This window comes from Stenella coeruleoalba (genome assembly GCF_951394435.1).
Source record: "Stenella coeruleoalba genome assembly, chromosome: 12".
In the NCBI taxonomy this organism is placed as follows: domain Eukaryota; kingdom Metazoa; phylum Chordata; class Mammalia; order Artiodactyla; family Delphinidae; genus Stenella; species Stenella coeruleoalba.
Genome location: NC_137158.1, coordinates 59,653,572 through 59,678,727, shown reverse-complemented (window position 1 = coordinate 59,678,727; position 25,156 = coordinate 59,653,572). Strand labels below are relative to the sequence as shown.

General features: G+C 37.5%; 1 protein-coding gene across 2 annotated transcripts in view; it reads left to right on the top strand.

Moving 5' to 3' along the window:
• The first annotated feature begins 7,251 nt into the window (after positions 1 to 7,251).
• MED23 (mediator complex subunit 23) overlaps positions 7,252 to 25,156 on the top strand; it is a 42,559-nt gene continuing 24,654 nt past the window's right edge. The window contains exons 1-12 of one of the 2 annotated variants that reach the window (XM_079939942.1): positions 7,252 to 7,520; positions 7,873 to 7,904; positions 8,064 to 8,151; positions 10,928 to 11,052; positions 13,163 to 13,274; positions 14,700 to 14,798; positions 15,369 to 15,470; positions 15,939 to 16,008; positions 17,283 to 17,395; positions 18,718 to 18,813; positions 19,360 to 19,377; positions 24,415 to 24,615. In XM_079939942.1, the coding sequence (XP_079796068.1) occupies positions 7,473 to 7,520; positions 7,873 to 7,904; positions 8,064 to 8,151; positions 10,928 to 11,052; positions 13,163 to 13,274; positions 14,700 to 14,798; positions 15,369 to 15,470; positions 15,939 to 16,008; positions 17,283 to 17,395; positions 18,718 to 18,813; positions 19,360 to 19,377; positions 24,415 to 24,615 (1,104 nt within the window). In that variant the 5' untranslated portion in view covers positions 7,252 to 7,472. The remainder of the gene's footprint in view (positions 7,521 to 7,872; positions 7,905 to 8,063; positions 8,152 to 10,927; positions 11,053 to 13,162; positions 13,275 to 14,699; positions 14,799 to 15,368; positions 15,471 to 15,938; positions 16,009 to 17,282; positions 17,396 to 18,717; positions 18,814 to 19,359; positions 19,378 to 24,414; positions 24,616 to 25,156) is intronic. The other variant, XM_079939943.1, reaches the window with a different exon arrangement.

Sequence of the window (25,156 nt, the reverse complement as noted above, 5' to 3'; positions counted from 1 at the left end):
AAGAACCTTATCAGGTATTAGTAACCAATCCAGGCACAGCCAAACTGAAAGACATTAATTCATAATTCACATCTCGCATTTTAAAAAGCCTCCTCCACCTGAATGGACTTTGACCCCTGTTTCTACACCTGGCTTCAACTAAGACAAGCATCACCAAGCTAGGGGGAGAAGAAGATGACAACAGTAGGAGACAACTGACTGGTCTATTCCCATCCTCCAAAGATTCTAAGCTGCTTCATCTCCATCCTCAGCATCTAGGGTTTCCAGCTTTCCATTAGAATTGCTATATCCTATTCCTTAGGAAGGTAGGTGCATCCCCTGATCCTCAAATCTGGCCCAGTATTTCTTCTAAACCAAATGTCTATTTTCTAAGAGACAGAAAGAAAACCAAATTTTCTTTCTGTCTCTTAGCTCACTCCATTATTTACAAGCCCAAAGTGATCATCGCATGAGCTGATGACTCAAACAACCCATCCTGGCTTTCAGGGCTCTCCAATTCTGAGAGGTACTACCTTGGACTCACTCTCCAGGATGATTCAACTATTTGTCCTAAGACCAGCTCTAACAGCGATCCAAATATACTAGCCGTTTTTACAAAGATATCCTGGTTGATCTCACTTTGCCCAACTCCTGCTGGTCACCTTTACCTCTATTTCTGCCTTAGCTTGTTTCCTGAACTTCTGACATACTTCCTGTTCTCAGCACCAAGGCTCCACTATGCAAAATTGCACTGATATGTCACACTGACCTGACCACTAGTATACTTCCTTAGGTACAGTTTTATGTTCACCCTTTTGCTCAATCTGCCGCTCCACTTAATTTTTCTTTCTGCTAAAGCTTTGGTCATGTTTGAGGAAAGCTAGGACAGCTCATACTGTATTTATTTCTAAAACTACCCGTCTATTAAATCCATGAGTTCATATCAAAATATCCAATTTCAATCAAGCACTATAGGGTTCATCCTAGTTTTCTCTTTCCACATATGTATTCCCCTTCTCCCACAGTGTGAAACCAGACTTTCACTGAACTTACTATTTCTGCTTATTTGATAAACTCCCCTGTATGCAACCAGCCTCTCAACCTCACCACCACCCCTCCCATGCTTGGATGCCCACGTCACGCCACTTAGGTGCCTACAAGCTCCACCGAGCCACCACCCACACACACACCCATCCTAGAGGACAGAGCAAATAATCAAACCGAAAAGGATCTTCTCAAGCCTCAAAATCTAGTGGAAATTGCCCAGCTGGATTTCAGAGTTGCTTGGAACTTGTGACCCCTTTATTCTTTTCAATTTTTCCCTTTTGGAATGGGAATGTATATCCTAGGCTTGTCCTATCTGTCCTATCATTGTGCTTTGGAAGCAGATCTGGTTTCACAGCCTCATAGCTGAAGGGGAATTTTACCTCAGAATGCCTCACACCTGAAGCACCTATACCTGATTTAGAGGATATTTAGACGAGAGTTTGGACTTGGAACTGATGCTGGAATGGTTAAGATTTGAGAGCTGTTGTAACGGGCTGAATGTATTTTGCATGCTAGAAGGACGTGCATTTGGGGGCCCAGAGGAAGGAGTTTTGAGGCTGAACTGTATGCCTCCAAATTCACATGTTGAAGATGTAATTTATTTGGACAGAGGGTCCAAATAAAGAGGTAATTAAGTTAAAATGAGGTCATAATGGTGGGCCCTAATCCAATATGACTGGTGTCATTATAAGAAGAGGAAATTCGCCACAGACATGCACAGAGGGAACACCATGTGAAGACACAGGGAGAAGACAGCCGTCTGCAAGCCAAGGAGAAAGGCCTCCGAAGAAACCAACCAACTGATAAATTTATGAATCATAAATATTTCTTATATATTTATCAAAATAAATAATGATAATAATGGATTTTGACTTATTGAGTAAAATAGAAAACCTTGATCTCAAATTTCTAGCACCTTGATCTCAGAATTGTGAGAAAGTACATTTCTATTGTGAAATGTACCTCCAGAATTGTGAGAAAGTACATTTCTATTGTTTAAGCCAGCCAGTTTCTATTGTTACGGCAGCCCTAGCAAATTAATACACTCAGCCTAACTCTTGAAGCTACTCTGCAGCAGGAAATTGGAATGCTTTCATTTCAGGTTGTTAGAAGCTCTTACGTGGTAACAAGGGCATATTGTGTTGTATATACTTATTACAAATGTTAGGGAACTAGATATCTGCCAGGTCAAAGCCACGACAGGAGAATTATTAGCTCGTCACCTAGCAAGTGAACGACACGAGTTCAGCTGTACGAGGTATTCCACAGCCTTCAAAACAAAAAAAAGTTAAAGGGCTTTTGGAGGCCTATGACTTCCAGCAGTTTTCTTCACTAGTTAAAGTTGATTATTCAAAAAAAGGCATGTTTTGTTAGGAGCTGGCGATGATAGTAGCATATGAAAAAAAAAATAAAATCTCAATAAAATATTAGCAGATAGAATCCAGAAATATATAGAAAGGAATATATAGAAAATATATATCATGACCGAATAGCATGTATCCCATGGAAGCAAAATTGGTTTAGCATTTTGATGGGGTTCAGGGTAGGCTGCCCCAAGATGTGCCACTCTGGCATGCTGAAAAGGCTCAGGAAGAACCTTTGAACCTTCCCCTATTTATTGTCTAAAAGAATTTATGATAGAAGACCTGTCTGAGGAAGGAGTCAACACCATGGATACTATAGTAAAGTATGAACTAGGTGTGGTAGACAGGGAGGAACCTACCAAGGCTAGTTAGATCAAAGTCCTATCTGTGTTCCGCTGTCCCTAGATGGCCTAGCAAACATATGCTTACCAAATATTAATTCTTTTCATCTTCCTGTGAATGCCTTATGTCCCTCTGAAGTCCCAGACCCCTACCTCCTTCTCTCCAGTCCAGAATAATAAATATACCTCATCTTGCCTTACTGCCTTTGGAATTCTTTATGCTTATGAGGGTTCCCTGTATATATGTAATAAATTTGATTTTCTCCTGTTAATCTGCCTTATGTCATTTTAATTGCCATTCAAAAGAACTAAGAGGAAAAAGAGGGGGAAATTCCCTTCTCCCACAATTCAAAACCCCATCAATTAAACCCATCACATTAACAGAGTAAAACTGAAAAAACTCAATAGAGGCAGAGAAACATTTGACAAGGTCCAATATCTATTCATGATAAAAACTTCCAGTAAACTAGGAATAGAAAAGAACTTCCTCAATCTGACAAACGGTATCAATGAAATGATAATGAAAATCAGTGAAAAACCTACAGCTAGCATCAGACTTTATGAAAGGCTGTTTTCCCCCTAAGATCAAGAACTTGGCAAAGGTGTGTGTTCTCACCACTTCTATTCAACATTGTACTGCTGAAGGTCCTAGCCAATACAGTAAAGCATGAAACAGAAATAAAGGAAGAAGTAAGTTGAAAAGGAAGAAGTAAAACTGTCCTATTTACAGACAACGAATTGTGGACAGAGACGATTCTAAGGGTTCTATAAAAAACTACTAGAACTAAAAAGTGAATTGAGCAAGGTCGCAGGATTAATGACCAATATCCAAAGAGCAATTGTATTTCTATATGTTAGCAATAAACAACTGGAAAACAGAATTTTTAAAATGCTACTTGAAATACCATCCGCCCAAAATGCATATAAAATACATAAGATTAAATTTAACAGAAGATATGTAATATCTGCACACTGAAAACTATAAAAGATTGCTGAAAGAAATAAAAGAAGACTAAATAAATGGAGAGATCAACCCTGTTTGTGGACTAAAAGATTTAATATTGCTTAGGTATCAATTATCTCCAAATTACACTATAGATTCAATTTAATCCCAATAAAAATCTCAGTATTTTTTTATCAAAATGGACAAGCTGATTTTAAAATTTATATGGAAATGCAAAGGATTTAGAATAACCAAAATAAGCTTAAAAAATAAATTTGGAGAACTTAAGCTACCTTACTTCAAGACTTACTAATTAGCTACAGCAATTGAGACAATATGATATTGGCATAAGGATAGACAAATAGATCAAAAGAACAGAATAGAGAGTCTAAAAAGAGACCCAGACTAATACAAGACAATGCAATGAAGAAAGAAGGGTAATTTCAACAAACGGTGATGGAACAAATGGACGAAACTAGAGGTATGATTCATCCTTTGGCAAAATTCCTTTCTATGAACACGTGAAACTACAAAACAAATTATCTGCTTCAAAATACACTGGTGAGACCAGCATTCCTGTTCCAAAAGAAGAAGTCAAAAAGAAGGGGTCACATGGGTCCCAGGCGAGTCTGAGACCTGGCAGGGAAAATTCCATTAGACTTTAAGGCTCAAGAATAATTCTCTTCAGCTTGAGGCTCTGTTCTCTAGGCCCATCAGGGTGGCAGCTGAGCAACTCAGCCCTAGGCAGCAGCCATGATCCCTCTGGAAACAAGGAGGAGAGAGCCCTGCCCCACCCTAACACATACACACACATGCACCCCACCTACAAAAACTAATTAAAGATGAATCATAGATGTAAATACTTGAGCTATATATCTACACTATCTATATTAACTATAAAGCTTAGTTCTTAGAAGAAAACATTGGAGGATAGCTCCATGACCTTAGGGTAGATAAAGATTTCATAGGCTACTTAAAACAATAACCATAAAATTTAAACATAATAAATTGGACTTCATCAAAATTAAAATTTTCTGCTAATCAAAGACATCATTTTAAAAATGAAAAAGCAAGCCAAAACAGAGAGAAAACGTTCACCATGCATGGATTTGATAAAAGACTTGTATACAGAATATATAAGTACTCCTACAAATAAATGTATATATAAGAAATCACCTGATTAATAGCAAGCAAAAGACTTAAACAGACCCTTCATGAGAGATATCTGAAAAGCTTATAAGATACACATTTTTTTAAAAATCAACATCATTAGTCACTAGGAAAATCCACACCCATTGGAATGGCTAAAAGTAAAAAGATTGACAACACTAAATGCTGACAAGGATGTAGAGCAATTAGAAACCACACAAATTTGTAGTATCAGAGTGTAAAAAGAGTAAAAACCATTTTGGAGAACTGTTTGCCAACTTCTTATAAAGTTAAGCATATACTTACTATATGACTCCAAAATTCTGCTCTTAGAAAAATAATATATGTCTACAAAGAGGCTTGTTTCAGAATGTTCATAGCAACTTTATTTGTAGTAGTCAAAACTGAAAATGTAAATATCCATCAACAGGTGAATTGAAAAATAATCTGTGGTATATTCATACGATGGAATGATATACATGGATAGATCTCAAAATACAAAGTTGTGTGAAAGAAGTTAGACACAAATAGTAAATACTGTGTGAATCCAATTATATAAACTTTGAGAACATGCAAACTAATTAATGATTACTTAAATTAAACCAGTGTTTGCCTCTGGGAGGGGGATTGGCTGCAAAAGGACTCTAAGAACTTTCTGGGAAGATAGAAATATTCTATATCTTGCCTGAGGTAGTAGTTAAACAAGTGTCAACATTTGTCAAAATTCATGGAGCTCTATATTTAAAATATGCATTTCACTGTATACAAATTATACGTCAATTTAAAAACATGACTTGGGGGGAAACACTTGAAGAAGGTCTAGAAATGGATGGTCAACTTTTATTCAGTGAATAGAGCATCAGCAAGCATAATATAAAAATTACTTTGTATTTGGTTATGACAAATAATTCTTACCTGACCATTTTACCTACTTAATTGTACAAGCCCTGGCCAATATCAAGAGTAGCCGGCATTTGCTGAGAATATACCGATTTCTCTGAAGAACCTAGGGGCAGGACAGGAATAAAGACACAGACTAGAGAATGGAGTTGAGGATACGGGGAGGAGGAAGGGTAAGCTGGGACGAAGTGAGAGAGTGGCCTGGATATATATACACTACCGAATGTAAAACAGATAGCTAGTGGGAAGCAGCCGCATGGCACAGGGAGATCAGCTCGGTGCTTTGAGACCACCTAGAGGGGTGGGGTAGGGAGGGTGGAGGGTGGGAGGGAGATACAAGAGGGAGGAGATATGGGGATATATGTATATGTATAGCAGATTCACTTTGTTATAAAGCAGAAACTAACACACCATTGTAAAACAATTATACTCCAATAAAGATGTTTAAAAAAAGAGAGAATATACCAATTTCGAAACAGAGCCGAAACGTGGAAATCTGCTAGTAAATGAAAGCTGTCTTAGAAGTGAATCTGGTTGAAGACAATCCACAATAAAATAATCTGTTTAGCATACAAAAAAGAACAATAGGTTGCTAGGGTACTTGGATTTTAATAATTCTGGCTCTGTCACCCTTCTATAATAGCTCAGATATTCTGCAAAATACACTCTGTAATACAGTTCAGTGAATACCTATCACCGTGTCTAGCACTGAGGGAACGGTAGATAAATATTCCATAAATGAAGTCCTCTACTACTTACACACAAAAGTGTTATATGAAGACAAAGAAGAGACACCTAAATCAGCTTGAAGAATGAGAGCAAGTTTCCACAAAAATGTCAACTTACGCTTCAAAGAATACAGCGGTGGGGGGCACACCACTCAGTGTATCTGCTCCGACCATGCCACTGAATCAACCTTCCTCTTTGCCACCCTTCTCCATCCCTACCCACCACCAAAGAGGCTATATGTATTTAGTAATTGATAAATATTATTATTTTTGATGATCATAACTGAAAACAGTATATATTATTATTCGATTATTTTAATTAAAAATCAGTAGTGATGCGTTCATTCACCTTTTCAACCTTCATTGAAAGCCTGCTGTGCTTCTGGCACTCTGCAAGGCACTGAGGTTACCATAGTCGAGAAGGCATTGTCCCTGTCGTCTAGAAAAGTGAGCTTTCAACTCCTGGCTTCAGGCTGCTGACGGAGTCCTAGAAGGTCAGCAGCTCGTAGACATCAGGTTGCCCCAGGTCGCAAGAGGAGCATTTCCAGCAGGCTCTAGCCCCTGGGTCTCAAGCTTGTTTTCTTCCCGCCGTGCAAAAGCATCAGCACCAAGCAGGAAGCAATTCCCGCTTCAGCCGCGAAGTGGCGGTCTGTAGACCGGGCCTCGGGGTGACTTAGGCTCGAGGTTCCACTTAGGGGCGCTCTCGTCTGGCTCGCGCGCCGCACTTCTCCACAGGCGGAACCATCTGACTGTGTCCCTGGTTTCTACGGGTTTCGTAATCAGCGGACACCCAGCGATCCGGCTTCCGTGCAGCTTCCGGTTGTTTGCTGGGCCGTGCAGCTTCCGGTTGTTTGCTGGGCCCCGCAAGAAACAGGGGACGGACTCAGCTGGGCGCTTGGGGAAGAAACTGACCCCGGCGAGCTGAGGTTTTCTACAGGCATCTGCGGCCCTCTGCCCCTCCATTGCCGGATCTCGGGTCTGACCCGGGCAGCGCGCCTGGTGTCCAAGGAAGGCGGGGGAGATGGTCCAGATGGAGACGCAACTGCAGAGCATTTTTGAGGAGGTGGTGGTGAGTGGAACGGCCAGGGATCCAGGACGATGGCTGGGAGAGGGGGTGGCTCGCGGGCAACGACTCATGAAACCTGGCCTGGGCAACCTCTCCTCCATCTCTTCTTTGTTGTGAAACCGTGTATGTGTGCAACGGTTGAGCAGTTCTCAAACTGCTGTCCAATTCCAAGTCTCCTTTGAAATCCACAACACCCTTTGTTACAGGCCAAGCAGGCAGGTATTGTTTGTTTCTGCGCGTTGCTGATTAAGGTGACTTGCCCTTGTTGCATTGTATTATTTTGCTCGGGCACGCCCCTCCCCCTCTCTTTTTAAAAAAACAAAATTCACGTCGTTTACTTTTTTTTTTTTAACAGAAAACGGAAATTATAGAAGAGGCTTTCCCTGGGTGAGTATATGCATGGCAGATTTTTGTGTTTTTTACCTGAGTGTATCTTTGTAAGATTTTATTTAGGTCTGTTTTAGAGGTTTTTAAGATCCACTATTCTGATTATGTTGAATTACCTTTTTAAAACTAGTGGCAAATAATGCTATCTTTGTTTTTTAGCATGTTTATGGACACCCCTGAAGATGAAAAAACAAAACTAATTAGCTGTCTGGGGGCCTTCAGACAGTTTTGGGGTGGTCTTTCTCAGGTGAGCTCTGCATTTTTAATACACTCAGCTGATGAATTTTGACCCTTTCTTTTTTCACATTTTCTTTGATGTTGCTGTTAAGGTCTTTCTGGAAAAGGAGAAATAAAATTGTCATCATCTTTTATTTGTCAATTCTGATTTCCATTTGTTTCAATTTGTATTCTTCCAGTAGAGAATCTGTATTGAAAAATCAGGTTGACGACAGCACAGTGAGTTGTTTTTATAAATCTCTCCCAAGTTAGATTATATAAAACCATTTTGATCCTATGCTGATTTATTTGGTGTACTTCTAAACAGCTGTGTTAGGGAGTGTAATGGATAAAATTTTCCATTCTTAGGAACTGGAAACTGGCCCAGCATTGATACAAAGATGCCACAATAAGGGTACAAAGATATAATAAAATTGAGGAAAGGAGCAGTAAAACTTAGTAACAGAGAACATTCACCAGAAAATGCAGCCTTGAAAAAGACAAAGTGTGTGATCCTTAAAGAGCTCATAGTCCAGTAGTACCTTATCTTCTCGTGGTGCATTTTGGTAGGAAAATGAGAACTGTTTGCACTTGAGCTGCTGGTGGTCACGACTTGCTACTCAGACATGAATCACAGAGTTTCAATGCATTCGTTTTTTTAAATTTCTTTTACTTTTAATTATTGTTTTTCTTTTTCTTTATTTATTTTTTGGCTGCGTTGGGTCTTCATTGCTGCGCGCGGACTTCCTGTAGTTGCGGCGAGCGGGGGCTACTCTTAGTCGCGGCGTGCGGGCTTCTCATTGTGGCGGCTTCTCTTGTTGCAGAGCACGGGCTCTAGGCACGCAGCCTTCAGGAGTTGTGGCACACGCGCTCAGTAGTTCTGGCCCGTGAGCTCTAGAGTGCAGGCCCAGTAGTTGTGGCGCACGCACTTACTTGCTCCACGGCTTGTGGGAACTTCCTGGACCAGGGCTCGAACCCGTGTCCCCTGCTTTGGCAGGCGGATTCTTAGCCACTGCGCCACCAGGGAAGCACCCTAATTATCTTTTAATAGATAATATATTCATACGGTACAAAATGCAAAGGGTTGGACCCAATGATGAATCTGCCTTCCATCTTTCTTAGCCTAATTGCTTGTTTCTTTTTCTGTCAGCAAACAGCATTCCCAGTTCATGTTTCCTTCTAGAAGCGCTCTTTTTTTTTTAATACATTTATTTTATTTATTTATTTTGGTCTGCATTGGGTCTTCATTGCTGCGTGCAGGGTTTTTCTAGTTGCAGTGAGCAGGGGCTACTTTTCGTTGCGGTGCACGGGCTTCTCATTGCAGTTGCTCCTCTTGTTGCAGAGCACGAGCTCTAGGTGCACAGGCTTCAGTATTTGTGGTATGCGGGCTCTAGAGCACAGTCTTAGTAGTTGTGGTGCAGGGGCTTAATTGCTCTGCAGCATGTGGGATCTTCCCCGACCAGGGCTTGAACCCATGTCTTCTGCATTGGCAGGTGGATTCTTAACCACTGCACCACCAGGGAAGCCCCTAGAAGTGTTTTATGCATAGAATCATTTTTATAGAATGTTCATATGCCATGTACACTGTTCATTAACACCTTGCTTTTTTCCTCTTAATATTAAATTCTCAAAGTAATTCTACATCAATCCATTAAGAGTTTCTTCTGCCTTCCTTTCTTGCTTTCTTATAGCAACATAATGTTCTATTATATGGCTGCACCTTCCTTTATTTAACCAGTCTCCTACCAACTGACAGGTTGCTTCTTACCTTTTTTCACTTTAAATAATACTATAATGAACAGTTTTATGCATGGGACACAGAATAAATTTATAGTATTGCTGGGTCAGAGGGTATGTCTATGTGTAGTTTTTATAGAAATTGCCTAATAGCTTTCCATAAGGGTTTTACCAATTTATACTCCCGATAGCAATGTATAAGAGTATCTGTTCCCTAGAGCCTCATAATAGAATGTTAATCTACTTTTTGATCTTTGAACTTTTTGATCTTTGCCAATCTAAAAACAGGAGAAATTTTATTTCAGTGTGGTTTTATTTTTGCATTTCTCTGAGTGATGTTGAACATCTTTATGACATACTTTAATATTTTAATAATTCGTTAAACATTTTATGAGTTAAGACACAGCCCTTGTCTTCGAAAATTTTATATTCTAATGGAGGAGCTGGGAAGAAAATAAGTATTTCTAAATCAGCATTATATGTTCAACAGTAGAAGTGTGTATCGGGGACAGTGGTAGCACAGAGGAGCAGGACATCTTGAGGATATCCTAGAAGATAATCTGTGATTTGGGTACTACATTTTGGTATCAGATTTAAAGTTTTGCAAGTCTAGAAATTGGATATGTCATTAGATTCATAACTCATTGGGCTCTTAGGGATTAGACTCACGAAATTCTCATGAGGCTGATGTACTAATTCATAGTGGATTTTTCCCCCAGTGACAGGAATATTTATATCTGCCAGTAAGGGCACTGCTTACAATGCCGTACACAATCTTTGCTAGAGTTTTCTATTGATCATGAATATGTTAATAAAATCGTACTCTTTTTGGAGGTGCCATGTAGTAAAAATGGTGGAAGTTTATATAATTGTATGATTTTAAGCTTACTATAACTCAAGTACTAAATGTGAATTTTTTCAGTTTTTTTTTTTAGAATTTGTTTTCATCTATGAATTTATAATGGAGTATATCATTCATAGTCTTGATATACTCCCAGGTACTGTTAGCTATTTGTTAGTTACAAAATGTAAGTTTAGACCTAAAGCACAATCATTTTCTGATTTTCCAGGAATCTCACGAGCAATGCATCCAGTGGATTGTTAAATTCATTCATGGCCAGCATAGTCCTAAAAGAATTTCTTTTCTTTATGACTGCTTAGCAATGGCGGTCGAGACTGGTCTCCTTCCACCCAGGTATGTTTAATGGTGAATATGAGCAATCTAAAGAATTTTCTTTCTTTCTTTCTTTCTTTCTTTTATAAATGTATTTATTTTATTTTATTTATTTTAATTTTGGCTGCATTGGGTCTTTGTTACTGTGCATGGGCTTCCTCTAGTTGCGGTGAGTGGGGGCTACTCTTCGTTGCTGTGCGTGGGCTTCTCATTGCGGTGGCTTCTCTTGCTGCGGAGCACAGGCTCTAGGGCGCCCAGGCTTCAGTAGTTGTGGCACATGGGCTCAGTAGTTGTGGCTCGCGGGCTCCATAGTTGTGGCTCATGGGCTCTGGAGCGCAGGCTCAGTAGTTGTGGCGCACGGACTTAGTTGCTCCGCAGCATGTGGGATCTTCCCGGACCAGGGCTCGAACCCGTGTCCCCTGTATTGGCAGGAGGATTCTTAACCACTGCGCCACCAGGGAAGCCCAGAATTTTCTTTTTTATTAATGTTTAGAAATTGGTTGAGGGAATGAAGAAGGAAGTTGGGCTCAACAAGTAATCCGTTGTAATATCTCATTTTTAATTTCTAGGATGCAGTATTCTTAGAATTGTATACTTACGGTGCTCAAAACCAGGCAGACTTTGCCTTTCAGTCCAGAGACTAAAATCACTCACATTCATGAGCTTGTTCCAGTTAACTTTTGTTGTTTTTGTTATATTCACTAGTTTGTTTATTATATTTTTTAGATTCTACATATAAGTGATATCATACAGTATTTGTCTTTCTCTGTCTGACTTATTTCACTTAGCACAATACCCTTCAAGTCCATCCATGTTGTTGCAAATGACACAGTTTCATTCTTTTTTTATTGATGAGTAGTATTCCACTGTGTGTGTGTGTGTGTGTGTGTGTGTGTGTGTGTGTGTATGTATGGCATGTCTTTTTTATCCATTCATCTGTTGAGGGACACTTAGGTTGCTTCCATATCTTGGCAATTGTAAATAATCCTGCTGTGAACATTGGGGTGCATGTATCTTTTCAGTTTAGTGTTTTTGGTTTTTTTGGCTATATACCCAGGAATGGAATTGCTCAGTCGGTTCCAGTTTACTTTTGCAGTGTGATGAATTACTTCAATACTTTGTGGCTTAAAACAATAATAATCCTTTTATTATTAACATTCACGATTATAGTGCTTGACTGGGCAGGTAGTATGTAGTTTTTTCTCAGGTCTCGTGATTGCAATCAGATAGTGGCTATGACTGGAGTCATGACAAAGGTTTCCCCATTCATATCTGGTGGATGATACCTGGCTGTCATCTGAGACATCAGCTGGCACTGTTGGCCAGAACCTACATGTGCCTTCTCCATGTAACCTGGACTTTCTCACAGCGTAGTGGAGTCCAAGAGCAAGCATTCATAAGAGGGCTAGGCAGAAGCTTTATCACCTTGCCTTGAAAGTCATACAGCATCCCATTTGCCAGTATTAGGCCTGCCCAGGTTGAGGGGTAGAGAATGACACTGATACTTTTCATGGGAGGAGTATCAATGTCACATTTTAGAAGAGCATGTGGGATCGAAAGTCTTCTTGCAGCCATCTTGGAAAAATACAGTTTGCCACAAACTGGTAAATATTTAACCAATAGCTTTTGGTACATATCCTTCTAGTAAAAATATAATGTAATTAATATAATTTAGTTCTACTTTGTGTTTAGTCTTTCATATAAGTAAAAAATGTAAAATACTATACGTAATTTTTTGAAAGTGTGCTTGAGTAACATGTACCTTTATGAAAAATACTTACTGGGACTTCCCTGGTGGCACAGTGGTTAAGAATCCGCCTGCCAATACAGGGGACATGGGTTCAATCCCTGGTCTGGGAAGATCCCACATGCCACGGAGATCTAAGCCCGTGCACGACAACTACTGAGCCCATGTGCCTTAGAGCCCGTACTCTGCAAGAAGAGAAGCCACCGCAATGAGAAGCCTGCTCATCACAACTAGAGAAAACCCACGCACAGCAATGAAGACCCAACGCGACCAAAAAAAAACCTTACTGTGGCAAATATAATATCCAAAGTACGCAGACCTTGGCTATTAGAGAACTTGCAAAAATTCTGTCTTGTAATTGGAATGGGTATTGCTTTTTTCTAGGATGGTTTGTGAATCCCTGATAAACTCTGACACACTTGAATGGGAAAGAACACAGCTTTGGGCCTTAACATTTAAACTGGTTCGGAAAATAATTGGAGGAGTGGATTACAAGGTATTTTTTTCCTAATTATTCAATATAAAAAGTAATCATTGTTAGGTGTGATTACTTTTTCAGTGTACATATCATAATTTCACATGGGAGAAATGAAGTGGAACCATTTACAAAATCTCCTTTTTTGTTGTATCTCCTGAAGGGATTTAAAATTGCTCAGTGTTTCTCGTAGCTTCTTTGCTCCCCTCCCAACATTCTTAAAAATGCAGGTGGCTGGTAAATTTCTGTGACAAGTAGGGAAGTCACCAAGCAGACTCTGGGTCCCTTCATGCCACAGATCTTAGGATGTTGGGGCCCCTTTCCAATGAAAGCACAGAGCAGGTGTGTATGGAACTGAGAAGAGATGCAGGCATCAGCTGATGAAGGGAGCAAGTCCTGCTTCACCTTGACCTCCCTTGGACACATTTCCTTCCTTAACTGGTGTCTTCAGCACTCTGCTCTTGACCAAAAACAACAGCATACAGTCTCTAATTGTGTCTCATAATACATCTCAGGAGCTCCATATCTGCAGAAGCTTCTCCTTCATTCAAGCCATTTTTGTTATTGTCCTTTTTGAAAGACTTGCCAATACCTGACCCTGTGCTTTATGTCTGTATTTTTGCTAATCTAAAATGACTTAACTGATAAGTATTGGCTTGAATTAATTCTAAGAAGCTTTTTCTGATTATTTTCTCTGTACTTGTACTTCACTTTTCTTAGCATTAATATGTGATTTTTACCTCCGTACTTATTTGTATGGTGCTTTATAATTGTTTCTAATTTCTTTCATATATATGTTTTGTCTGTCTTTTTTACAAGATTGATCACATTGTTTATACTGTGGAATGAAATTTCTTCTCTATGTATCAGATTCTGCTCTGAAATAATGCAACTGGTGATAGATATGGATGACCAGTTAACAGAATGGCCTTATTCGATAAGTTTGAGGGATTAAAGTATGTGATGGATGATGAGAAGGGGGAATAAAGTTAGAACATGCAATGGGAAGGAGTAGAAAAGGTCATCTGCCAGAAAGTTTGTATTATTGTCCATGTTTTCAGCGTATTTTCAAGTTATATTCAAATATATTTCTGTCCGTTAAGCTCAAATTAAACTTTTTGGCCCCTCATAGTAATAGAAACTCTTCTAATGTTGTGATGGTCAAAAAGCTTAGCAGAGTGTGGAAAGTTTAATTTTTATTTATAAGTGACTTTCTTCGTTCATTCACATTGCAAGCCATCCTTTAGAATTCTGCTTTGGAACATGACACTTGTCTTGGGTTAATGTTAGGAGGTGGAATGTTAGCTCTGGTTCAGAAAAAATCAAAAGTGTGACCTTGAGGGTAACATTTTTTTTTCCAAGTGTATAACCTTGAAAACTTTAGATGTGTTAACTAGCACCGGGGACGTTTTTATATTTTAACCTATGACTTTTTTGTTCTATCAGGGTGTTCGAGATCTCTTAAAAGTGATTTTGGAGAAAACCTTAACAATTCCCAATACAGTGAGCTCAGCTGTAGTGCAGCAGCTTCTAGCAGCAAGAGAGGTAACCATGTCTGCAATTCATTGATCATATCCTTAAAAAAGTCTAGTTTTACATAGTTCTGTGCTTTTAAAACTTATGGTAGCTTGTAAAACGTTCCATTTCTTTACTTCTACAAAAATCGTGTTTTAAAGGTTCTATTTCACTTCCATTGTTATTTCAGAGGGAAACTTTATATTTTAATTAATTCATGGTTTTTAACTATGAAAGCAACAATATTGATATTAAAGTATTTTCAACCATTTTAAAACATCAGCCTGGACAACTTAAAAGACCTTTGTGCTTTGTAACTAATGTTGCAAGAATTGTTAGTCTGTTGCCTTCCTATTAGAGTCTACCAGTAATTGATGCATTTTCAATGTTTCTTACTATCAGCAGTCATTTTAGTATTTATTAATCTTCATTTTTAGATATTCACATATAAACAAATTTTTTATGCTACAGTTTAAGCCCAGTGAATCCATGAAGTAATATCTCTACTTTTTAATACCATAGTTCTTGTTGTTGTTGCATTTAAGGGGCTTATCTGTGGGACTAGTCAGAATAATAACATCACCCTCTTATTTTTCTTAGGTTATAGCATATATCTTGGAAAGAAATGCTTGTTTATTACCAGCATATTTTGCAGTCACAGAGATCAGGAAATTATATCCTGAGGGAAAACTTCCACACTGGGTAAATTTGATATTTTCTAAAATTTTTAATAGAAAGTTTTATTAAAAATCGTTATATTAATCTGATTTTTTGTGTGCTTATTCTTTTAATGATCACTTTATTCTTAGATAATAATGTGATTTTTTTGTGTGCTTATTCTTTTAACACTTTATCCTTAGATAATACGTAATACGTATTTCTTCCATTTCTCTGCCATCCTGCTGAGACAATTTATATATTATGTGATGAAATATACATAGCTTCATCAAATAGCTAAGAACATGGTGGTATGACCTGGCTTAATTCAGGAAGAAATGAACTGGTCAGTAATTGTTTGGAAGGAAGCAAAAGAGAACTAACCTTTGAGTAATTTTATGTGCCAGGAATTGTACTAAATCTTTACATATTATCTCATTTTATGTAAATGATTCTTGTATTCAGAGCAATCTTGATTTTATTTTTATACTTTTTTGTTTTGTTTTGTGTCAGTTACTTGGAAACCTGGTATCAGACTTTGTGGACACCTTCAGGCCCACAGCAAGGATCAACTCCATTTGCGGTAGGATTATAATTCAAAATATACTAAATAGTACCTGGTCTTTAGTGATCTGACTATTGAACAAAGTTGATGGATGGTATCTTATACATGTCTTGGTGACTTGTTATTTTAGTATAACTTTAGGAGCTTAATAATGTCCTTTTACTTGCTTCAGGTACTTTGTGTGTTAAGTACAGGGAAGGAAAAGCAACTGTCTGGACTGGTCTAAGCTTCAGATAGAACCATTCTAGAAGATGTGTTTCCTGGTGATTAGAGGGAACTTTTAATAGAGCTAGTAAAGCACCATGGAATCTCTAGGCAATTGGAAGTCGCAGTAGATCTGCCCCTCGATTATCTGACTCTCTCAGCCCATTCCAATTTACACCTTTGCTCTGTATTTCATTTATTTTGTTTTCCATTTTTTCATGTTTGTTAGATTCTCAGAATTTTCTTTTAAAAATAAGCACGTGATTTGCAGTTTTTGCAGTGCTCATATATATTCCTGAATAATTTCTAGAAATCATGGTGGCCTCAAAACAGCCTGGAATATAGACGTTATTTAGTCAATGATGAAGTTTTTAGCACTTTCTGTGAATCAGGTGCTATTCTGGACACTGAAAAACTAAACAGACACTAGACAGATAATTCTTAGGCTTTTAGTTTTTGTAACTGAGTAGATATTGACATCATTTAATGAATTATGGAAGGATTGAGAAGGATGATGACGAATTTAGTTTAAGTTATGTTGAACTTGAGGTGCGTGTGGGACATCGCAGTGACAGTATTTATCAGGCATTTGGATACATGAACTGATTGATGGTCATATACTACATCTAAGGCTTCTAGGAGCATCATGTTTAAAGTTACTCAGGTTGACCCTAGATTAAGCGTCTGTAAACTTTTTCTATAAATGGTCATATAACAAATATTTTAGGCTTTGTGGGCTATACAGTCTGCTGCAACTACTCAACTCTGCCATTACAGTGCAAAAGCAACAGTGTTCCAGTACAGCTTTACAAAAACAGGCGGATTTTGTCCATGGATTGTAGCTTGCCGACCTCTGTCCCTGGACAAATGCAACATTTGTGAGTTTAGAAGGCCTGTACAAATTGGTCTTTAACCATCTGGGCTAAAAATAATCAAAGAAAATTCCCAAACTTATATCTAATTAAAACATATTTTTAACCAGTGCCTGGTTCAGCATAGATGTTCATTAAATAGTTGTAGAGTGAATGAAGGGCCAGGCATTGCTATGTTCACATTTATTTAGAAACATTTTTTTGTAATGCATACAGGCCGTTGCAGCCTTCTGCCAGTTGTAAATAACTCAGGCGCCATTTGTAATTCATGGAAATTGGACCCTGCAACTCTCCGTTTTCCTTTGAAAGGCCTCTTGCCATATGATAAGGTATGTTACTAAATACGATGGAACTTTCTAAGTTCCTTCTAAGAGTCTTCATCCTGGAGTATTTGATGTGTAATGCTAAACTGTCTCTTCATAGACTGAAGAAGTAAATATTTAATGAAAGATAGTTTATGGTTTATCATATGATTTCAATATCCAAGTACAGCCTGTGGTTTATGATATTGCAGGTGTCTATGTTCCAATGGTCCACTTCTGGCAAAGCACTTGGTGTTAGAAAATTGAAGTTTTTAATTGATTCCTTGTTTTCACTTTTCCTTTACAAAGCAGGGACCACAAATGAATTTGCAGCGTCCCTAAAATTTGAAGAGTGAGCCTCCTGTTTGTTAGATTTTTTTCAGAAGGGGAGGACAAAAGTAGAGTAGAAATTTCTCAAAGGAAAAAAATCCACAAATATCCATAAAATGAAATGTGTGATTTGGCATAAAGCTATAATGAAATAGGACATTTATTTTATTATCTTGGGGTTTGGAGTAGTGACAGAGCAGGGTATGGGGAGGGCAAGATAGTTTTCATGTACATGTTTTCATGTCAAAAATGACATAGACAGTGATTAGGAAACTTCCAAAAGTGAGGATTGTAAAACAGTGCAACTAAAGTGACAATGCTGGGTTCTTGGCATATTAGTCAGCAAAACCTTAGAAGATGAAAAAGTGGAAAACTAAATGGAATTTGCAATCATGATAGCAGTAATAATGAAAACAGAGGAACTTATTGTGAACTTACTATGTGCCAGGCACTGTTTTAAGAGCTTACTTTGCAACAACTTTTATTCTTAACTATCATCTTAATATTTCCATTATCCAGATGATGAAACTGAGACAGTGAGTGGGGTAGTAGCTTGACTAAAAGGCCCCACATTTAGGAAATAGTATAGTCAGGACTTGAACTCTTAACCCGTGTGCTATCAAGTCCTCTCCAAATTTGGAAATGATGTCTATGTTTACACTTGTAGGAGAATGAATAGAAACTGCCTCCATTCCTCTTTGATTAGATTTCTGGGGGAAAAAAATCCTTTCCCTACAGTGATGCTTAAGACTTCCACGTGACTGTAGCTGAAGCCATTTCTAACTTTTCCTCTATGACCTTGGGCAAGTCCCTTCACCTCAATTACATCATTTATCAAATGAGGGGTGGGAACAGATTAATTGTAAGCACTAAAATCCTATGATTTTTTTCCACTAGATACTGCCTACTCTGTGAAGGTAACAAGTGCCTTTAGAGGATTTTTTGATCCCAATTTCAAATTATTTGAATTAACATTAACTTTGATCTTGAAGCAATAATTTTCTTTATTTTCTTTAAAGGATCTGTTTGAACCACAGACTGCTTTGTTGAGATATGTTTTGGAGCAGCCTTATTCCAGGGATATGGTCTGCAATATGCTAGGTTTAAATAAGCAGGTACTGTACTGTGCTAGAAACCTAGTAAATTCTGCATAGAATCTGCACTATTCTTTTCTCTTTTCTTTGCTATAGCTAACTGAGCAAAACAGTTAAGAACTATTCGGTGATTTTTTTTTTAATATATGGTTTATTAAACAATGTATTGTTCTTATCATTTATATATTGCTTTAAGAATATTTAAATTAAGAAGGAGATATTTTAAAAATTGGTTTATTTTGCATTGCTTTTTTTTCTATAAGGCCAGTTTCAAGTATACCTTTTGCCAGAGAAACCTACACATGACTTAACCATAATTTTTGACTTTTTTTGTTGTTTGGGTGTCTATTTTTATAACCCTTGGTATTTTCAGCATGGCCTCAATTGCTGATTTTTTTTTTTTCTTTTTGGTGTGTGTTTGTTTTTGGTGGTTTAACATGTGGGAGGGTTTGTGCTGACTCTGGGTTCCTTGAGGCTGGCCTCATAGTCACTGTTTTGTCTTTTCTTTTTTTCTTCCTTTATTTTTGTTCTGTCCTGTCTTGTCCTGCCCATCCTCCAATGCTCTAGACCTTGAACATTGCTCAGGTATGTTCACAACCTTACTGTTGTATTGTGACTAACGATACGCTGGCCGCTTTGTAGCCACTGATTCCATTTAGAGAATACATGTATGGTCGGGGCTTGAAATTGGCAGGACCATGCTGAGACCAAGGCCACTAAAATGAATTTCTTCTTGGGATATGAGAGTTGTTTTTGGTGGATTGTTTTTGTTTTTGGTTTTTGGTGTTTGTTTTTTTTTAATATTCTTTTTTTTAATCAAATCAAGAGACAACACCTGGCACATGATAAAGCCTGTCACTTTTTTGATGGGTTGTTTTTCCTTCCCACTCCATTTTACTGTTTTTCATACTTTAGGGCTAAAGCTAGCCTGGTGGAATTTTCAGAGATGGAAAGATTTGTGGTGGCCTTTATCTTTCCAGACTATTAAAACATAAACAAACAACAACATCAATAAAAATACTTATGTTGCTTTGCCTAAAAACAAAAACAAATTAAAAACAAAACAGAAAAGAGAACAAAAGCACTTTAACAGAGATATGTTACTTTTAAAAGTTGGAGTGGTACGCTTTACATGGGGAAGTTTTTTTGGAAACATGGAGATTGACTAAGAAATGTCACACTCTTAGGTGACCCCACACCTGCTTGACAAACACCCTTCTTTGTCAGTCTTTGCCAGAAGTGTCCTCCTCCTGCAGTGAGCGCCTCGCAGCTGAAGTCCACCTGTGGCAGGAGGAACACGAAATGGCCAAACTTTATAAACCAAACTCTTATACAGTCCCAAGTCTGTTCCAGGACTTTTCACCTTTGAGATTTTAAGCAAAATAGTGGTTCTCATTTTTGTTAAAAATTTTTGAGCCCAACATATTAAAATAGACCAGCTTTTTGATTTTAAAAAGACATTCTTGTCTAGGTTATATAAAATAGCGTTGCTGTTTGCAATACTATAGTGAAGGTTGTGCCAGTGCTTCCATTTATAAAGCCCTATTTTTAAGGACATATAGCTTGGCCATAAAACTTGCTCAGTGTTGAAACTTTGCATGCCAAACCTCACCCTAGTAGCAGTATCTCTTTTATTATTTTAAGTTTTTTCTTCTGAAAAATTTACCAAGTCTCCTTGTTTGGACAAGCCTTTGTTCATGTGAAACTGAAACTGCTTCACCCCACAGTATCTGACAGTTAACCTCACATAACCTGTCAATGTAACATCTTAAACACCAAGTCTTTAACTCTGATCAGCTTTCACTTGAGTTAGAGGTAAGTATTCAGTGAACCTTGAAAGAATGCTTCATGCTATGTCTTAAAACTAATTTTTGCAGTGCACTTTAAGGCATACTTGACTCAGTTTCTTTTTGCAGTTTGATGAATAAATGTACCCATGGTCATTTGAGCTGCAAGTACCTTCCCCCAGATATCCTTAGCCATCCTTAGCTTTTTGCTTTTGGGGGCAGCTCGTCTCAAACTAGAAATTGACAAAATTTAGAGAAGGGTGTTTCTGATCTGATCCTTTCAGTAACAAGTTTCAACCTAAAAAAAGTTTATGACTAAGACATAAATCCGTAAAAAATAAAGTTTATAATGGAAATGCTGACAGAACATTATTAATATTGATCTCACTGTAGTGTAAACATTGTCAAAAGTTCACAATTCATCATTAATTGTTTTGGGAGAAAACTGTAGTGAGCGCACTTGTAAGATATATGCTGCATTGACTTGATATATTATTTTTACCACCTGGAGAGTAGGGTAGAAAATGAGAGCACACTGTATAAGAAGCATATGATTAAAAATAAACAAGTTATCTCATCACATCTTTTATCATTACAGAACTATATCCTGCACTATACTTTCTTGTCCTCTCTCTAGCAATGCAATAATTTACTTAAAGCTTTGAAACCTTTTAAGAGCTGTCCATATTGCATTTTCCAGTAGGAATTGGGCTATGGTATTTTATCCTAAAATGGGTTGCATTCAGAAGGTCATAAATAGCCCAGTTCTGTGACCAGCAAGGTAGTGTTCACAGTGTAAGAATCCTGTTTTGTGTATTTGCACAAGAGTTTGTATTCTTTGTACTGAATAAGAGCATTACAAAACAGATTCACTCCTCAAGCTCTTTTGTGGTGGTATATGAACTCTGGCTACCCTGAGACAGTGAAGTACTAGACTGATCACTCAGTTTATCCTTAAAAGGCACCATTGAACGTGGTACTAACTGGCATGGGACTCCAGTTCTGATTGGTAGAGAATATGATAAATGACATACAATGGGATTTTTCTTCCCAACCTGTCCTAAATAGATACTGCTTTAAAATTGATTTCTGGCACTGAAATAATGATTTTAAGTTAACTTACGCCCACCTAAGTACAATATGTTAAAATTGCACCACATAAGCAGTACCAAAACTTATATGAAAATGTCAGGGGCCACTTAATATAGGATATGCTTACTAAGACGGAAAGCATTATCATTTGCCATTTTAAATAGTGGTGGGAAAAAATCAGGGGCATGGGTGGGGCTTAATGTTAATGTTTCTGTTAATTCCTTGTGCCTGATTTTCAGCATTTACGAAAACTGAAAATTTAATACAAATTTCCGATACAGTTTGAGCTGTTATGCAGAAATTGCATTGTTAAAATACTGAATTTAGATTGTTACTGTTAACACAGGCTTTAATAAACATACATATACATATGATGTAAACTAATTCAATTTGTATGCCTATATCTTAAGACTTAAATTTATGAAAGCTTTCAGCAAGTTGTGAATAGACATAGCATCCATTGGCTACCAGAATTATCACACCCTGTGACTGATAATTAGCCTTTATTCACAGATCATTAAACTGATTTACGAATTTTCATTTCTTCCACTTTATAAAATTTATGTGGTGGAGAATCTTAATTTTAATGTAATTATCTTTTAGCAGTTGAAAACTAAAGCAAAACTTATTCTAAAGTAGTTAGTAGCACAGATCATTTTATATTCCAGATTTTTCCTTTTTTTTTTTTTTTTTTGGTATTATTAAAATTGGCAAGTAAAAAAGAACATGTGTAAGCTATCCCTAAACTTGGTGTGAGAACTATCCTTGGTTTTAACCAAAAACATCCGGGAAATATAGAGTTCATTCTGATAGATGTTCTGCTACCCTCAGACCAACCAGTGCATTTGGTGCCGTAGAGATTCCTGACTGATTTAATGTTAACAGAAAATCTGGGGGTAGTCTTGAGTCATGGTATGTACTGAAAGCTTATCAGCTTTGACTGTAAATTTCCTAGTTGTTCTTACTTTGCCAAAATCTTAATATTTTTGGTTTTCCTCTAAATCATTAACTATATGACCATCAATCACTGCAGTCCTAAAAATATGTAGGTAAAAATCCAGTTCTCTGAAACAAATAGCTAATACTAATAAGGGAAACTCAAAAACGACCCAGGTGCTAAACACCAATTTTGTTTAGTTTATTCTTTTTTCCTGAAGCAGACTGATGGAAGACCATCATGGATGGAGGAATAGATGACAAATTGGTTAGTTTCCAACTAGCAGCACATTCCCATCACTGAAGAAAAATTCCTACTGGAAATTCTGGCTTTACTTCTTTTCACAAATTTTTCTGACTCTTGTATACTTTGAATGATCTCGCTCTAAATTTGTGTTGTCTGACACATTTCTTAGGTTGTTGGTGGTTGGCAGAACTAGTGAATTTCAAGCCCTGTACACAGTAGTTGTGCATGCTGATTTAAGAAATAGTTTGTAGTGTTGTCTGTTGCACTTTGCTCTGCTTCATAATGATAATTACATTTGGAGGAAAAGTACTGTAGTCCCAACTGGTGGTGTTAATATTGCTCTTCGTAAACCTGTAATGTGATTGAACTGTGATCATGGCATTGTGTTTTTGGAAAAAATATGAAACAACCATTGATGCTTACTGTTTTGGATAGATGTTTGTTTTATTTGCATGCTTTAAGAAAGTGCAGCTATATTGGAGCTTTACAAGTTTGGAGCTGGCAGAAAGCATGCAAAAGAGGGGATGCTCTTCATTATGTTTTGTTTTTTTCCAAATTTGTCCCCATTTTGCATTTTTCCCCTAAATTTAAGGAAATCATATCCCTTTTTCATGGCAAAAGACTAATAATCACATCTAAAGTTTATAGGGAAAGCATCTATGTTAGTATTGTATTCATTAGAAATGCTTCCAACTGCCTGGCAATTGAGTCATATAACATTTTATTAAAAGTATAAAAATGGCTTAAAATATGGCTTAACATATTTCTTTTGGTAAAAGTACATTTTTTAAAAAAGCATAAATCTTTTTGCCTCTAGAAAGGGAAGTTGCATTTTCATTTTTAGTGTTTAAACTCAATTCTTTTTCTTGTTTTAGATTTTTAAAATAGTCTAATTTAAAATTAAAGCTGCATTATGTTTGGCTTCTAAGAGGGAAGAGCAGAGATTTAACTTTGAGATCAAGTTTTTTTTTTTTGTAGAGGAAGTTTTCCTTTCAGTATCAGATCAATACCACACGTTGAAAAATAGACATTGAGTAATCTGGAAGCTATTTAGATATACCTCTGTATATAAAGTTAGTGTAAACATGTGGTGATTACTTTTAAATAAATAGATCACACACTGCTTTGTTTGCTCTCCTGTCATAGTATTTAATTCCTGGAAATCCAGGGTTTTCATATTTTGAGCTAGATTGCAAACTTAATACTGTTATCCCCATTTCGTTTGTCTTTTAAATGATCTTTGTTCAAAAAATAAATAACAAAATTTTCTACTGTGTAGTGCCCTTTGTCATATTGGAACAATGATGTCTATAGTGAAAGTCAAAAGTTAATGGGAAGGCTGTTTTGTGTGAGACCTGAAAAATAATTTTTTATGATACTCGTCCTCTATGATAATGTAACATGATGCAGCTTTAACAGACTAAATCTAACCTTAACTTTCTAAGTTCAACTTCATTCCATGCTTCTCAGCCTCTCGTTACGATTAATGCCCATTAACTGGTAACTTCTGAAACTAACCGGGAGGCTTTTGGAATACTGTATTTAATCTCTGCCCTACAGCACAAGCAGCGCTGCCCTGTGCTGGAGGACCAGTTGGTGGATCTGGTGGTTTATGCCATGGAGCGATCGGAGACTGAGGAGAAGTTTGATGACGGGGGAACAAGCCAACTCCTCTGGCAGCATCTCTCGAGTCAGCTCATTTTCTTTGTGCTTTTCCAGTTTGCAAGTTTTCCACATATGGTCCTTTCTCTTCATCAGAAGGTAAGTACCACACCCTTTGTCAGAGCCACTTTACCTGTTGATTAGTATGTTTTAGACTGGTGTGGATGTTACCTAGTGAACAGAAGTTCCGAGCTCTGATTTCTGTTTTGTTCAGTGCCTTTATGATTTCTTAACTTCTCATTTTCTGGTCACCATAAAAACTGCATTCACTTATTCATTCCACATATTCACAGTGCAAGGACCAGGAGATACAAAATGAAAAGGCACTAGTATAGTACCCTCAAAGAGCTCTTTACCGGTGGGAAGATATAGGTATAAACAATTTGATTATAATATTATAGTTCACATAATGGAAGCATGTTTCCTTGTGATAGGAATGAGAGAATAGTCCCTATTAAAGACATCAGGAATGGCTTTCTCAAAGGGATCTTGAAACTATTATTTGAAAGGCAAGTAGAAATTTGCCAAGAGGAAAAGATAGGAAAGTGTTTCCATAACAATAAGATGGTCATTTGGAAAGGGACAAAAGTGTGTGATAGCTGGAAAGAAAAATGTAAAAGGGAAAGTGTTGGTGAGATGA